Source organism: Budorcas taxicolor, chromosome 8, assembly GCF_023091745.1.
Source record: "Budorcas taxicolor isolate Tak-1 chromosome 8, Takin1.1, whole genome shotgun sequence".
Taxonomy (NCBI): Eukaryota; Metazoa; Chordata; class Mammalia; order Artiodactyla; family Bovidae; genus Budorcas; species Budorcas taxicolor.
In genome coordinates this window covers 12,867,643-12,885,043 of record NC_068917.1, presented here as the reverse complement: position 1 = coordinate 12,885,043, position 17,401 = coordinate 12,867,643, and the positions used below count along the sequence as shown (strand labels likewise).

The window sequence follows — 17,401 nt, the reverse complement described above, 5'->3', positions numbered from 1 at the left end:
CTGTCCGTGGGATTTTCCAGGCAAGAGTACTGGAGTGCGTTGCCATTTCCTTCTCCAGGGGACCTTCCCAGCCCAGGGATCGAACCTGGGTCTCCTACATTGCAGGCAGACACTTTACTATCTGCGCCACCAGGGAAGTCCAATCACATGTATAAACACGGATAAATCCTTCAGATGTTAATAACACATATAATAACAATGTTGATATTCTAAAGTGATGAATTAGAAGAATGTGAGGGACAGAAATGTGTGCATTTTTGTACACACTGCTACAGAGCAAAAATGTATTAAATTGCATATGCACAGTATTTGGAAAATGGAACACATTATTTGGAAAATGGAACACTCACTTCCAAATCTTTTTTTAAACCACTCTACTGATATATGACTGGTATGTGAAAAGGTGTATGTATTTAATGTAAATAGCCTGCTGAGCTTGGTGATAAGCATACACTTATAAAACCATCACCACTATCAAGTTTATAAACATATCCATCACCTCCCAAAGTTTCCTCTCACTTATGACTATTATTATTATTTTGTGTGCGCTGGGAGGGTGGTGGTGGGGAAGAAGATAAGAACTATGAACAAAACCCAAATCCCTTAATGGTTCCATCTACCTGGAATAAGACCATAATGTTCCTCCTCCAACTTATTTGTAAGCCACGATATTTCCAAGGCCAGCTTAAACTTTACTTCTCTAGGAAATTTTGATTCTCGGTATGGAATTCACCTTTCATAATCCTCTTCCCAGGTGGTGCTAGTGGTAAAGAATCCGCGTGCCAATGCAGGAGATATATGAGACAAGGGTTCGATCCTTGGGTCGGGAAGATCCCCTGGAGTAGCAACCCACTCCAATACTCTTGCCTAGAGAATCCCACGGACAGAGGAGCCTGGTGGGCTACAGTCCATGGGGTTGCAAAGAGTCAGACATGACTGAAGTGACTCAGCACACATGCACAGTCACTCAAACCACACACACTCAGTCACAGACACACGAACAGTGTACACAGGGCATTCATTATGGTTAAATGATGAGTTACTGAGAGGGAAGGTCTATGTCTTACCCATCTTTTGTTTGCCCTACAGCACCTAAGAGGTTCAGATTTAATAAAAGATAGTCCTTTAATAACATTTATTGGATTGTGTAACCAAACAGTGGAATTTTGATAGAGTTTCTCTTAACTGTTAGTTTTAACTACCCCATAGTTAGCTGTTCATCAACGGTTTCCTCCGTTTGGATCTATGTAGCTTGAATCAAATGCAGCTTAGAATAAATAAGCTACTGCCGAGGGCCCCGAGCTCCTCTCTGTTTCTTCAGGTTTTTTATTTTTTGGTGTAGTAATTATGTTTATTTTAACAGACGATTTGTTTACATTTCTTGCCTTTATCAGGCCTGTCTCTTAAGTACAGAGAAACTATTTCTGGCTGTTCTGCTTTCCAAGGAAACCGGGCAATTTTCTTTTAAGGTCGTGGAATGCTTTTACTTCCACAAGTCTGCTCTGCAGCACCTAAGACTTGCAGTTATAAAAACCATTGTTTTCTCAAAAGTCTGGAAATGGCCTTCAAGATATAATTAACTACCCAGAACAAACAATGTAATACAAATAGATCTTCCCCTCAGAAAATAACTGTTGGCTTATGTGAAACAATCTCATTTTTTTTTTTTAGTGACTAGAAATTTTGGAGCAAGAAAGCAGTATGTAAATTAAAATACACAAAACTTTCAAGCCAGAAATCAATATAACAGTTTGCATGTTCAGTTCAAGCAGCATGTCCACATATCAGAAATAGAACAGAAATGTCTATTAGAATAGAAACGCCTACCGCCCCCACTCCTATTCCAAACTATAAGCCAATATAATTACACTATTGGAGTAGGGGGTGAGGAACGAGATTAAAAAGATCATGTCAATGTATGGCAAAACCAATACAGTATTGTAAAGTAAAATAAAGTAAAAAAAAAAATCATCTGCCAAGTTATACACTTGAAAACCTAAAAGAATTAAATGGAAAAAGTATTAAATTTCAATATAAGAAAATTCAGCAAAGGGCTGTGTAGAGAATGCAAAAAAGAAATACCCTTCTTATAAGTGAACAATGCAGGCAAAGATTCCAATTATAGCAATAACCAAAAGACATGTTTAAAACCGGGTTTAGATAAAGGAAAAATACATTTCTTGTTCTTAGATAGATCCAATGATATGATGGAAGAAATAAGTGAATTCTCTCTTTACATTTTGTAAATTTAACCTGAGTCCAAGGAAAATATGAAAAGAATTTTATTGGAAACTCATCATTCTGAATTGTATATGAAAAAAAAAATAAGTCTGGAAAATTCTGAAGTGAAGAAAAATGAGTGGGCACAAGTACATCTGTATCACTTTTGCTGTCTCGCATACAGGGTTATCATTATCATCTTTCTAAATTCCACATATATGCATTAGTATACTGTATTGATGTTTTTTCTTTCTGGCTTACCTCACTCTGGATAATAGGCTCCAGTTTCATCCACCTCATTAGAACTGATTCAAATGTATTCTTTTTAATGGCTGAGTAATACTCCATCGTGTATATGTACCACAGCTTTCTTATCCATTCATCTGCTGATGGACATCTAGGTTGCTTCCATGTCCTGGCTATTATAAATAGTGCTGCGATGAACATTGGGGTACACGTGTCTCTTTCAATTCTGGTTTCCTTGGTGTGTATGCCCAACAGTGGGATTGCTGGGTCATAAGGCAGTTTTAGTTTCAGTTTTTTAAGGAATCTCCACACTGTTCTCCATAGTGGCTGTACTAGTTTGTATTCCCACCAACAGCGTTAAGAGGGTTCTCTCTTCTCCACACATTCTCAAGCATTTATTGCTTGTAGACTTTTGGATCACAGCCATTCTGACTGGCGTGAAATGGTACCTCACTGTGGTTTTGATTTGCATTTCTCTGATAATGAGTGATGTTGAGCATCTTTTCATGTGTTTGTTAGCCATCTTTATGTCTTCTTTGGAGAAATGTCTATTTAGTTCTTTGGCACATTTTTTGATTGGGTCGTTTATTTTTCTGGAATTGAGCTGCAGGAGTTGCTTGTATATTTTTGAGATGAGTTGTTTGTCAGTTGCTTCATTTGCTATTATTTTCTCCCATTGTGAAGGCTGTCTTTTCACCTTGCTTATAGTTTCCTTTGTTGTGCAGAAGCTTTTAATTTTAATAGGTCCCATTTGTTTATTTTTGCTTTTATTTCCAATATTCTGGGAGGTGGGTCATAGAGGATCTTGCTATGATGTATGTCGGAGAGTGTTTTGCCTATGTTCTCCTCTAGGAGTTCTACAGTTTCTGGCCTTACGTTTAGTTCTTTAATCCATTTTGAGTTTATTTTTGTGTATGGTGTTAGAAAGTGTTCTAGTTTCATTCTTTTACAAGTGGTTGACCAGTTTTCCGAGCACCACTTGTTAAAGAGACTGTCTTTGCTCCATTGTATATTCTTGCCTCCTTTGTCAAAGATAGGCGCGTGGATTTATCTCTGGGCTTTCTATTTTGTTCCATTGATCTGTATTTCTGTCTCTGTGCCAGTACCATACTGTCTTGATGACTGTGGCTTTGTAGTAGAGCCTGAAGTCAGGCAGGTTGATTCCTCCAGTTCCATTCTTCTTTCTCAAGATTGCTTTGGCTATTCGAGGTTTTTTGTATTTCCATACAAATTGTGAAATTATTTGTTCTAGTTCTGTGAAAAATACCATTGGTAGCTTGATAGGGACTGCATTGAATCTATAGATTCCTTTGGGTAGTATACTCATTTTCATTATAGTGATTCTTCTGATCCATGAACATGGTATATTTTTCCATCTATTAGTGTCCTCTTGATTTCTTTCACCAGTGTTTTATAGTTTTCTATATATAGGTCTTTAGTTTCTTTAGGTAGATATATTCCTAAGTATTTTATTTTTTTCGATGTAACAGTGAATGGAATTGTTTCCTTAATTTCTCTATTTTCTCATTAGTGTATAGGAATGCAAGGGATTTCTGTGTGTTGATTTTCCATCCTGCAACTTTACTATATTCATTGATTAGCTCTAGTAATTTTCTGGTGGAGTCTTTAGGGTTTTCTATGTAGAGGATCATGTCATCTGCAAACAGTGAGAGTATTACTTCTTTTCCAATTTGGATTCCTTTTATTTCTTTTTCTGCTCTGATTGCTGTGGCCAAAACTTCCAGAACTATGTTGAATAGTAGCGGTGAAAGTGGGCACCCTTGTCTTGTTCCTGACTTTAGGGGAAATGCTTTCAACTTTTCACCATTGAGGATAATGTTTGCTGTGGGTTTGTCATATTAGCTTTTATTATGTTGAGGTATGTTCCTTCTACTCCTGCTCTCTGGAGAGTTTTTATCATAAATGGATATTGAATTTTGTCAAAGGCTTTCTCTGCATCTATTGAGATGACCATATGGCTTGGAGTGTTCATTTTAAAATGAAGCTGCTCTACACACTGATATGAAATGATCTCTAAAATGTATTTCTAACTTAAAGAAAAAGAAACATGCAAAACTAGAGAGGGCAGTATCTTGACTTCCATGTAAAAAACAAAGGGCTGCAAATTACGCAAATGTGTATATTTCCACAGAATCTCTCTGATGTATACACTAGAAACTGACAACTGAGATTGCTCTTGGGGAGAAAGATAAAGGTGGTAAGGGATCTTTTTCCTTTTAAAACCTGTGTACAGGCTTTTTGAAATTAAACAATACGCATGTATTACCTATCTTAAAAAAAAAAAAAGATGTTCAAAATCACCAAACAGTAGGGAAATGTAAATCAAAACCATAGTGAGATAGTACTTCACATCCATTGTTATTGTTTAGTTGCTAAGTCATGTCTGACTGACTCTTTGAGACCCCAAGAACTGTAGCCCACCAGGCTCCTCTGTCCGTGGGATTCTCCAGGGAAGAATACTGGAGTGGGTTGCCATTTCCTTCTCCAGGGGGACTTCCTGACCCAGGGATCAAACCCATGTCCCCTGAATTGCAGGCAGATTCTTGACCGCTGAGCCAAGGGGGAGGCCCTGATGGCCCAGCCCCTATAGGATGGCTATTATCTAAACTAAGAGAAAACGACAAGTGTTGGGCAGCTGTGAAGATGCGGAGAAATCAGAGTCTCTGCGCACCGTTGGTGGGAATGCATTCAATAAAATGCGCAGGTACAGACACTATGGGAAACAGCATGCTGCTTCCTCAGAAAGTGAAACTCAGAACTACTGCATGATCCAGCAATTCAACTTCTGGGCATACACCCAAAAGATCTGAAAGCCCAGACTTGAATAGATACTTGCACACCCATGTTCACAGCAGCTTTATCCACAACAACCAAAAGCTGGAAACAAGCCAAGTGTCTATCGACAGATGAGTGGATGAACAGTTATGTGGTATTCAACCCTAAAAAGGGAAGAAATTGACACACGCCACAACGTGGATGAACCCTGAAGATACGATGCCAAGTAGTGTCTGGAAATGGATGGTGGGGCTGCACGACAGTGTGATTGTGCTTGAAGTCACTGAGTTCAGTTCAGTCGCTCAGTTGTGTCCGACTCTTTGCGACCCCAAGGACTGCAGCACGCCAGGCCTCCCTGTTCATCACCAACTCCTGGAATTCACTCAAACTCATGTCCATTGAGTCGGTGATGCCATCGAACCATCTCATCCTCTGTCATACCCTTCTCCCCCCGCCTTCAATCTTCCCAGCATCAGAGTCTTTTCAGACGAGTCAGTTCTTTGCATCAGGTGGCCAAAGCATTGGAGTTTCCAGCTGAACAGTACACTTAAAAATGGTTAAAATAGTAAATCCTATGTCGTGTGTATTTTATCACAATTAAAAGAAATGTAATGCACAAACAGAAAATCTGAAGAGAACTACAGCAGGTAAAGAAATGGACACAGCTGATTAAAAATCTTCCCAGAAAAGCCCAGGCCCAGATGACTTCACTGATTAAGTCTACCAAGCATTAAAAGAGAAAATAATACCAGTTTTCCACACAAACTCTTTTGGAATACTCATTCTGAGAGAACAATATTACTGATATGAAAGCCAGACAAAGACATCAAAAAAATACTACAGACCAATTTCTCTCATGAATATATATGTAAAAACCATCAACAAAATATCAGCAAAACAAATTCAGCAACATCAGCAAAGGATTTTACCTCATGATCAACTGGTAATTATGCCTGGAATGCAACACTGATTTAACATTCAAAATTCAACAAAGGTAATATACTATATTAATATAAAAAAGGACAAAAACCACATGATCCTCTTGATACACACAGGAAAAATATTTGATAAAATCCAAGACCTATTCATGATAAAAATGATCAACCAACTAGGGCTAGAAGGGAACATCCTGAACTTGATAAAGGTATCTTAAAAAAAAATCCCCTATAGCTCAGGACTTTCCTGTTGGTCCAGTGGGTAAGAATCTTCCTGCCAAATGCAGGGGATACAGGTTCGATCCCTGGTCCAGGAAGATCCCACATGCCTTGGGGCAACTAAGTCCATGTGGCAGAGTTACTGAGCCAATGCACCCCACAGCCCGTGATCCGCAACGAGAAGCCCGCACACCACAACTAGAGAAAAGCCCGAGCATCCATGAAGACCCAGCACCACCATAAATAAAAAGCAAAAGCCCTACAGCGTCTATCACACTCAGAGGTGAAAGGCTGAACGCTTTCTCCCTAAGACTGGCACCCCCGCTTGCTCCACTTCCTTTCAGTATTGTATTGGAGGTTCAGGCCAGTGCAAACAAGCCAGAAAAAGAAATGAAAACATGGAGAAGTCAGAAACGAACACTTCTGCCCACACAGTATTAACAGTCCCAAAGTGGAAAAAATCCAAATATCTATCGACATGGTACATGGATACACAAAATGTGACATGTTCACGTAGAGCATGACTGAGCAATACATGCTGGAAGTCAGATGCCTAAGACTGTGTATCCCATGAGTCAATTCATATGAAATGACCAGAAAGGGCAAACCTACAAGACAGGGCAGATCAGTGGCTGCCTGCGCCTGGAGGTAGTTACGAGGATTGCTAATGGGCTCAAGGGATCTTTCTGGAGTGATGAAAATATTCTAAATTTGGATTGTGGCGGCTGTTGCACAACTTTGTAAATTTACTAAAAGTCACTGCATTGTACCTTTTAAATGTATGAGTTTTGCTGTATGGTAAGGATCTCAATAAAGCTATTTTAAAAATGTAAAAGAAGGACTTCCCTGGTGGCAGTGTGGATAAAAATCCACCTGCCAATGCAGGGGACATGGGTTTGATCCCTGGTGCACATGCCTCAGGGCAACTAAGCTCGTGTGCCACAGCTACTGAGCCTGCATGTTGCAACTACTGAAGCCTGAGCATCTAGAGCCTGTACCCTGCAGCAAGAGAGGCCACTGCAATGAGAAGCCTGCACACGGCAACTAGGGAGCAGCCTCACTCACCACAACTAGAGAAAGCCCATGTGCAGTAACAAATAATAACCATTATTATGAAAAACTTAAAAATTAAAAATGCACAAAAGTAACAATTATAATAGCTTTTACATTATTAATACTACTGCTTGTTTACCTGTATTTTCACAGGCTGATTAAAAAAAATGAGAAGACTTACTAAATTAGAGCATCTAATTATGCATTTCTCTATTTTACTGGAAGAGAAAAATGCAGAAATAAGGTATTCAGGAAAGGCCAATCTTTGCTTAAGCCATAAATCTGACGAATAGATTATGTAAGACCTTTTATTATTCACCTTCCCTATCCCCTTCACAAGCATGAGTGGTGAAAAATAAACTGTACCTTAATGGCAAAAAGAGTGTTAGTTTTGCAATTTCTATTAAAGAATGGCTTTCTTTAATACCATCTATCTGATTATCTATCCATGAGAGAGCCAAAGTTCAAAGTGTGTGTTTTCTATAAATTTAACTGTTTTAGACCCTTCGCGCATTTCCTTCAGACATACGGTCAACTAGGACAATTGAAACTTCCTTATTATTCTCACAGTCAAGTTCCCATCACAGTCAAGTTCCCATCACATTTCAGTCTTGATCGCTGAGACCCTTGGTGGTCTCAAGCCGACTCCTTTCTCTTACAGTCTTTCCTGTTCCCCTTTATCCTCTCCGTTAGCATTCTTGCCTTTTCTCAGGATCTCTGACAACTCTGACACCTGCCCTTCTGACTTAGCCCTTCCTGATGCCCCAGCTCCTAGCTTCATGTGACTGGACATCCTCTTCTTTTCTGCGGGGTGTGGGGTCTCCGCTGCCACTGAGGCACGCCTGACCCAGCTGCTTCTCCGATCTGCCAGACCCAATAATACTGTCATAATTACTGCTGCCATCCGTCAGTGCTTTCAAAGCAACACCACAGGTTCCTTGAAAAGTTCCTTTCGAGGATTGTTACTAGCCAACAAGTACACACTGCTATATTTAAAATGGATAACCGACAAGGACCTACTGTATAGCACAGGGAACTCTGCTCAACGTCACGTGGCAGCCTGGATGGGAGGGGAGTGAGGGGAGAATGCATACATGTACATGTGTGGCTGAGTCCCTTCGCTGTTCACCTAAATTAATCGGTAACTAAACAGCAAAACAGCCGAAATGTGTATGACTCTTTGTGACCCCATGGAATAAGCTTGCCAGGCTCCTCTGTCCGTGGGATTCTCCAGGAAAGAATACTGGAGTGGGTTGCCATTTCCTTCTCCAGGGGATTTTCTGGACCCAGGGACCGAACAAGGGTCTCCTGCTATACTCCAGTATAAAATTAAAAGTTAAAAAAAAAAAAGATTCTTACAGCACCACCTTATTATCTGAAGAGATCTGACACGCTTTCCCACGTCCATACATCACTACTGTAAGGACATTTTACTAAATGCGGCTCAGTCTAAGAGACAAGAGGGATGTGAGAACTCATAAAGGAGACAGTTACATTAGTAAGACATATAGTTAAACAGATGATATACTTGGCAAGGGTGGGGAAATATATTCTCATACACTACTGGTACAATGGTTAAGCCAGAGAGGGCAAGCTGGCCATGTCTGTTACAATATTAAGGAGGAATCTTCTAGGATACCATTAAGTACATTTTTGGGGGGCAACAGAGAATGAGATGGTTGGATTCCATCACTGAATCAATGCACATGAGTTCAAGCAAACTCTGGGAGCTGGTAAAGGACAGGGAAGCCTGGCATGCAGCAGTCAATGGGGTCATAAAGTCAGACATGACTTAGTGACTGAACACCAACAACATTTAAATTTAAAAAGCACTTGAGGGACCTCCCTGGTGGTCCAGCGGTTAAAAATCTGCCTTGCAATGCAGAGGACACAGGCGTGAACCCTGCTCAGGGGGTCAAGGCCCCATTTGCCCAGGAGCAACTAAGCCTACTGCTGCAACTACACTCTGGAGCCCAAACACTGCAATTAGGGAATCCGTGCACTGCAATGAAAGATCCAGCCTGATGCAAGAAGATGCTGTGTGTCACAACTAAGACCCAACACTCCAAATAAATACATAAGTATTTAAAAAAAAAATCTACTGAAGTCAGGGCCCAGTGACATCTCTCCATCAGAAAGTTCACTGTAATATTGTCGAACTGCACAGTGGGCCTGCTAGACTTTATTTCCCATAAAGGCAGGGAGTAAATTTCTTTTCTCCACTGGAACATATGCATTACCTTAAGCAATGCCTAGCACAGAGAAGGCGGGTGTTCAGGAAGATCTGGTGAATGAATAAATGAGTGATGATGACTGAAGGGCAGTTTCTGCCTGGACCTCTGTTGGTATTTGGTAAGCCAGGAGCGAACCTTCCATTTGGAATGCTGGTTCCGCGGCCACGCTGCACTCTTGGTCCTAGACCTTCAAGTACCCTTTGCCGATTGTCACAGCAAGTGGCAGAGGAATCTGGGTACCCAGAGCAAACCAGCTACCAAACAAATGTGTGACTACAGTTAAAAGCAGAGCAATGCTGTCATGCTTGTATTGTATGTCAGATTGTGTGTGTGCTCAGTCGTGTCAAACTCTTTGCAACTCCATGGGCTGCAGCCCACCAGGCTCCTCTGTCCATGGGATTCTCCAGGCAAGAACACTGGAGTGGAGTGCCATTTCTTTCTCCAGGGGATCTTCCTGACCAGGGATGGAACCGGGTCTCCTGGATTGGCAGGTGGATTCTTTACTATCTGAACCACCAGGGAAGCCCTATTACATTACACAAATATAAAATTTTCCTTTTAATTCATTACTCACTTTGCTGCTGCCGCTAAGTCCCTTCAGTCGTGGCTGACTCTGTTCGACCCCATAGACGGCAGCCCACCAGGCTCCCCCGTCCCTGGGATTCTCCAGGCAAGAACACTGGACTGGCTTGCTATTGCCTTCTCTGTACTCACCTTGGTGTATATATATATTTTTTGCCTTAAGTATAAAAGGTTTAATCTTCAGAGTCACCATCAGGACTTAGAAATGCCCAAGAGTAAAATACCCAGTTTAATCCCAGAGCACAACTGAACAGTGGTCCGGCCTTATGTCAGTTTTCAGAGCTCGAGGAAAACATTCTAAAGAGAAAAAAACCCTATCATACTGAGGTGGTGATATAAAGAGCCTTTCGAAAGCTAGAAATGACATTACACCATAGAGACACACGAGGGCGCTCTAATCAACTAGCAAAGAGAAACACAGAGCTAGTGAAACCAGGTTGACATTTAAATAATTGTACTGAAAGAGGTGAATTAAGTCCTGGTAAAATTATGTTTGTTACTTACAGCAAGCCATCTTCTGTTCCTGATCCAAAGTTTGAGAAGCCAAAAGGATTTTGCAAGTCTTAAAACTACAGGAAGAATCCACTGCTCTCAGATCCAAGGTAAGGATTAAGCACATCCCTTCCCAAAGGGATGTGCTTAAAGGGATGTGTTTCTTAAATTGACCTTGAGGCAGGATTTGCCCCTTTCAAGCCAGTATTTTCTTTCAAATCTACAATTCCACTTGGTGCTTTACCTGTCCTCAGCTGAATGAATCCATTTCTTTGCTCCATCTGCTTTCTTAAGAAAAATGGTGAGTTACAAGTTTGCACCTGTCCATCCCCGCCCCAAGCCAGTAATAATGAAACAGCATTTTGTAAAAAAGGAGCCCAGACCGCTGAAGAAAGTAACTCACGGCCTTATTGAGGTTTTCAATTCATAAATACAACTACAGCATATAATTTTCTCCATCAAATTCAGAGTATAGCATAGAACGAGCGTTTAAGTGACCTTTCTTTCAGATCTTTAACAAGAGAGCAACGGAACTGCAAAGTCCTGGATTCTGAGACAATCAGGCTCATTTCACTAAGGATTATCATTCATCTTAAAATCACATTCAAACTTTCGTCTCAGCAAAATTACAAATAATTCCATGTCATTGATCCTTGGGGTCAAATTCAATAGTTAAAATGCAAAGTATTAAAACTTTGAATGCCACGGGTATACTGTGGTTGTATAATACATCCTTATTGACTGAATAAACTAGAGGATTCTCTCCAGCTCTGGAACTATCTACAGGAAGTGTGACAAATGATTTATTTTTGAACCGCTAGTTATTTTATTCACTTTAACGTTCATCTATTTGAATGACTAAATTCCTGGCCATGATGTTTCAAACTTGATTTCTGTCAATGAATTTGGTTTTTTTTGGGGGGGGGGGGGCTCCCAAAGTCTTTTGTTAAAGACCCTGGTGAGTTCAATTTTCTATGCTTTGCTGAATTTGGCCATCAGGGTATACCCAATTAGGTTCAATCGATACTAAAAGGAGAATAGGCTCTAAAATGTGCTAGAGGATATGTTTCTAATTTTCCTGTTCTTTTCAAAATTGTCCTGATTAATTAAAGATGAATTTTCCTCAAAAAACGTTGCCTGATATTACAAAGAAAAAATGAAAGTGTTAGTCACTCTCAGTCATGTCCAAATCTTTGCAATCTCATGGACTGTAGCCCACCAGGCTCCTCTGCCCATGGAATTTTCCAGGCAAGAATACTGGAGTGGGTTGCCATCTTCTATTCCCAGGGGATCTTCCTGACCTAGGCACCGAACCCGCATCTCGAGTTGCCCGCACTGGCAGGTGGATTCTTCATTACTAGCACTACCTGGAAAGCCCAACTGTATGGGAGGCATGACAAAAAAGAAGTCTAACTTGCTGTCAGTGTTTCTGAAACCACTTTGCTGTGTTGAAAGATACTCCTGTATTATAAATCATCAAGTACCAAATGAGTTTTAGTTATTAGGTGGATGAACAATAAAGAGGAAGGAGTATAGATAGAACAATTCCTCTTCCTCTGAGGCATTTTATGGTTCTTAAAGGAAAAAAACAGTTCCTACTTTTTCCACGTTTTCACATCTCTAAATAAAGTAAGCAGGAGAATTTTATAAGCAAACCAAAGTATATGTACATTAAACCCTAGCTCTGATACAATCAGCAAATGAGTTGTTATAGGAAAAGAAACCTGCTTCCCACTTGCCTGCCTTCGCACCACACACATCAACCATGATTTATCTTTTATTTATGAAACCTGGTCTGTGTTTCAACCATTTAGGTGCCAAGCTCTTTGGCTTCTCTCAGCTGAACCCTCTTCAAGGAGTTTCCAAAGGAGCTGTATCTGACTCCCCCACATACCCCCAGTATCCTCTCAATCAGCAAACCCTAAACATGATGACTCCTTTCACCCAGATGGAGGTGAATGGTAACTTTTTCATTACTTTGTATCTTCTTCATTAGATTGCATGCTTCTTTAGGACAAGGGTGGTGATTTTCAATTCTGCATTTTGAAATGCTTGGAAAACTGACCCCAAAGCAAATTGACACTCTCAAGGTTTACTGATCTGTGTGCCCTTCTAATAGAAACAGCTTTAGATAGAGACAGTTTTGGAATTGAATCCACCTTTCTTATGTTCTCTGCCATCTCAAAGAACAGCTGACACTGTGCAGAATATATATGCCTGTACCGTGTGTGGGTACATACACACGTACTTTTCAAAAGCATGCTCAAATAATTAAGAGAAACCTTTTGTTTTTCCTCAGAAACTTCAGAAAGTAAAGCCTGACAATACCTGGCTGCAGGAACATGACTTTAAAAGCCTGAGAAACAGCATCTCACATCTTCTCTACTCAAATTATGCTATTACTAACTCCAATTAATTAGTTGGAGTAAGTTAGTTAAATCTGTGCACACTGAGAATTAAATGGCTCAAAACAAATGCCTGAACAGCTTTCCTATAAGCCAAGCGTCTCAGTTTTGTGATGCAGAACTTTTCCAGGTATCCTGGCATGCTCCATATAACCTTAGCTCACGCAGTCCCTACAGCTCTAGACTGTAACGCCAGTTAACACTTCCTCTCAGCCCATCTTATACAGAATTTAAGACTCAAACCATCCAAGATCACACTCTGACTTCGACCTCCTTTGAATGATCAAGGGAAGTTAGGAGTCTATAACAGAGAATTAAATAAGAGATTAAGATTCGCCTAGAATTTTCTAAACTCTGTTCATGTTACCAAACCTTCTCAACAACTGTAAAAAGGATCGCTTCAAGTATCAATCCCGTGGAAAGAAGTGTACCAATTATAACACTCACGTGGCAGGCGGGAAACAAATCAAACCTGGTTCATAAAGTCCAACCTTGGTTCGTTTGTGAAGAAAGGTGACAAGATTCAATCTCTTATCTAACCAAAAGGGCCGCGCCAAGGGATGAATTGCACCTAGCAGTTGTGAAGGGTCTGAGTTGGAATTCAAACTCAACAACAAACATCAGCTTTCTTTGGTTCACTCCACCTTCTAGTTTCCTGCCACCCCTCGTCCGCGACGGTTCCCTTCCCAAGGTGGAAACGACGAATTCCAAAAGGATATGCCCTCCGATCTAAGAGCAGAGACTCACCAGTTTCATGCTGGACTTTTGGCTGGTAAGGAGCAGTTCCTCGACTTCTCAAACCCAGAAAGCGTCTTCCGGTTCAATCTCCACCACGGGCCCGCCGAGAGCATCGCGGGACATGCAGTCTTTTTTCCCCTTCGCTCCTTCCCGGTGCATCATGGGAAATGTAGTCATCTCTCCGTGCATCATGGGAACCGTGGTCATCTTTCCTTTTCCTCTCCTCTTAGAACGCCTCCTTCCGTCAGCTCAAATTCATCCGCGCCGCCAATTCATCCTCCCTCTTCACCCCAGCATGATATCATGTCCCTCATCTGGGCCCAGAATCCATGGTATGCTGGGATGTGTAGTCCCTACGGCTCTGGCGCCCCTTTCCCCTCCTCCCTGTGGGAAGGCGCACGGGCGCGGTACTTGCCGGGAGCTGTAGTTCCTTGGGGCCTCGGGACGCAGAGTCCCGCACCTTTACTCAAGGGAGAAAAAAACTACAACTCCCAGGGCCGCCCGGTGGCAGCAGGTGGGAGCGGGGCTGTTGATATCAATATGGCGGTTGTCAGCCAGACAAAGACAGTCAGTCTGATGTGATTGAGACAAGGGAGGTTTTTCAGGGGGAGACTGGGAGATAGGGGCCTCCCCTCCCCCTTCTCCTCTTCCTGCGCCGGCCTCAACCCCTCCCCAGACCCCTCCCGACGGGCGCCCCACGCGGAAGACACCCCTCCCCCTCCCGCTTTCCCCTCCTCCCTACCTCAGACCTCAGCCCTTCTTACCGGGACGTTGGGGAGGGGGCTGTGCCGGGCGGAGAGAACTCAGCAAGCATTCTGAGGTGAGTCGAGTGGTTTGGAAGCCTCAAGTCTCTCCAGTCTCTTTCCTCACTTCTTTCTCTTCACTTTTTTTGGGGGGGGGGGCGGTGTTGGGGGGAGTAAGTGAGTGGACTGGGGATGAGAGTCTTAAGCGGCCCAACTGAGAGGTAGGAGGAAGCGTGGGGTTTCGCGGGGGTGACCGAACGCAGGGTCTGGGGTGGGGCAGTTTGTGGGGGCGGTAATTGAAAGGCGTCGGGTGCTCCCAACTCTTTTCCCCTGGTTGCCTCCCCAATGGGCGGAAGGTTTGAATCCTGGAGGTGGGGTCTCCCGTTTGGAGTTTGGGAAACTGTGAGGGGAATTTGAGGTGCGTGGGTTTGTTTGGGGTGCAGAGCTGTGTTTGAAACTGGGTGACGTGCACTCGGGCGATGGGTTAGCCTTGAATAAATGTCTCAGGAGAGGAAGTTCGAGAGCCGGAGTCGGAGCTGTTAGCTGGGCCTGGGCGGAGAGGCGTGCGCGAGGTGCGGCTCCGGGACCTCTGGGCTAGCGGAGCGGCGCGGGGTGGCCTCGGGGAGCAACTCGTTTGTGTCCCATCGGCGGCTCACACTCCTCCCTGTCTCCCGGGACCCAGCTCCACCGCAAGCTCAGGGCAGGCGCCTCGGAGAGATGAGGTGCGGTGGAGATGGCTTTTTGCATCCTAAAGTCGGTAGCTAGGTGGGAAAGGAAGAGTGTTCTTAATATTTTATTCCGGAACCGTGTTTTGGTTACACTTATTGGGGCTACTTGGAAAGGAGTCCTCCACCCATCCTCACCCCGAAACAGTAGGTCTCCTCGGTCGTCTTCGCCTTCCATAGATGAAACATTACTTAAGATTCGGGGGCGGAGGGGTGGGGGTCGGGAGTGCCCACTTCTGTACGCGACCCTGTGTGTCTGCTGAAGACACGGAATGACTGTTGTGTATCCTGTGGTTGGGTGACTTATTTTCGTAGTAGGAAAAACTGTTGGAAATTGTTGACGGGGGTGCGTGGGGACTCGCTAAAAGGCGCAGCTTGTATTTTTCTTCTACCCCACCCTGTTCTGTCTCGCATTTGGCTGAAAGCTGGTATGGAAGCGAGAGGAAACATTGGGTGAGTGAAGGGGAGAATGCAGTTGGCATTACAAATACTATACTATGTAAAGTTGAATGATGGTTTAGAGTGATTACCGTTTTTATTTACCCTGGAGCTTTAAAAATCTTACGTATCATGTAGGGTAGAGTGATGTAACTAGTTAATTTCTGTGGGATCCTGCAGGTGTAGAAACCTCTGCCATCTCTCTCTCTCTGCCTGCCTGCCTGCTCTCCCTCCCTCCCTTCCGTGCTTCGTTTCTGTGCTGGCATGGTACGTTTCTCTTCCTTGATGGACATGCTGCTTCCTATGCCTGTTTCTTTAGTTGGTTCTATGTGGTTGTGCTTTTAGTGGTTTTGCTGTAAGATGCATCTTTCGATGAAAAGGACCTGCATTTGGTTTTAATTTGCATTTATTTCGCAGGTAATTATCACATCAAGATTGTAGTGCTTTGCGTTAAACTTATTTTAAAATTGCACAGCCGAGTTAGATCTAGTTGAATTAAGTGTGTAAGTCGAGGTTGGGAAATTTGAATTCTGATTTTTTCCCCCCGAATTTCAATTGGAGTTACAAAGGGAAGAGGATTGCAACATCTCTTGTTTCTCACAGTCTTTAATATTTAAAAACATTACACCAGAAGAATTAACATAATATAATTTGTACTTCTTTCACCCGGAAATGTAAGTTTTTCAGTAACCATTCTTTTGTCATATATGTTTAGTATAATGGACTTTTAAATAAATCGGCATAATTTGTCTTTTCGACTGCTGAGAATTTAATGTATTTACATATTTGGCTTATCAATTCTTGAACCTATCAGTAAAGGACCTTAGATACTCTAAAAACTGGAAGCTACACGGTGTGTAATTATATGGTATGTTTTATAACCTGTGATTTGAAATTCCTGTGGTTGGTCATTTACACAGATAAGCTGACTTATAAGTATGAGGTAGCATATTTATTTAGATTGACCTGAATAGAAAAAAAGATTTTTTTTTCTAAATCTCAAACTTAGGATATACAATGTGTTGATACAAAGCTGAGGTTTTAGTTTGTTATTAACTAGAATTTCCAGAATTATTTGTTTTAATCTTATATTTTAGCCTGAAATATTACCTTTGCAACACCTGGAGAAATATCCTATATAACTCCATATAACGGTGTTTTTCTGCTGAAAAATATTCTACTAAACAGTGTCTTTAAGTGTTCAATGATTATTTTATAAATATAAAAGCTAAAATGTTTGTTTAGAGTTGGAAAACTTTGAAATATAAGAATATATTCCCTCCCCCCTACCCTCACTTCAGATTTTGTTTTATTCTATGGAAATGCAAAGTTACTTACTGAGAAAAGCATTCATTAAACTTTTTCTGACTAGTGGTTTGGTTGAAGCCAAATATATTCCTTGCAATGGATGGGGTGATTCTGTTGCATTTCAGGCACTGAGCAGTAAAATGATGTAAAGCCTTTACTGCAGGTTAAAGCATAAAACATTCTCAGCATGTGGAAGTCATATGGTTTACGAAAAAAGTAGAAAATCAGGGCATTGGTCCCTGTCCAGCTTAAAATTTCATCCGGTAA

The 17,401-nt window shown here is 41.9% G+C and overlaps 2 protein-coding genes across 7 annotated transcripts in view; one reads left to right on the top strand and one right to left on the bottom strand.

The window, feature by feature from the left end:
• The window catches only part of INTS9 (integrator complex subunit 9), a 130,673-nt gene extending 116,613 nt beyond the window's left edge, over nt 1-14,060 (bottom strand). Inside the window, exon 1 of the mRNA XM_052644881.1 lies at nt 13,930-14,060. Coding sequence (XP_052500841.1) covers nt 13,930-13,938 — 9 coding nt within the window. The 5' untranslated portion in view covers nt 13,939-14,060. The remainder of the gene's footprint in view (nt 1-13,929) is intronic.
• A 420-nt stretch (nt 14,061-14,480) lies between these two features.
• HMBOX1 (homeobox containing 1) overlaps nt 14,481-17,401 on the top strand; it is a 192,257-nt gene continuing 189,336 nt past the window's right edge. For all 6 annotated transcript variants that reach the window (XM_052644756.1, XM_052644754.1, XM_052644755.1 and 3 more), the window contains exon 1: nt 14,481-14,740. The gene's annotated coding sequence lies outside the window, so the exon portion shown is untranslated. The remainder of the gene's footprint in view (nt 14,741-17,401) is intronic.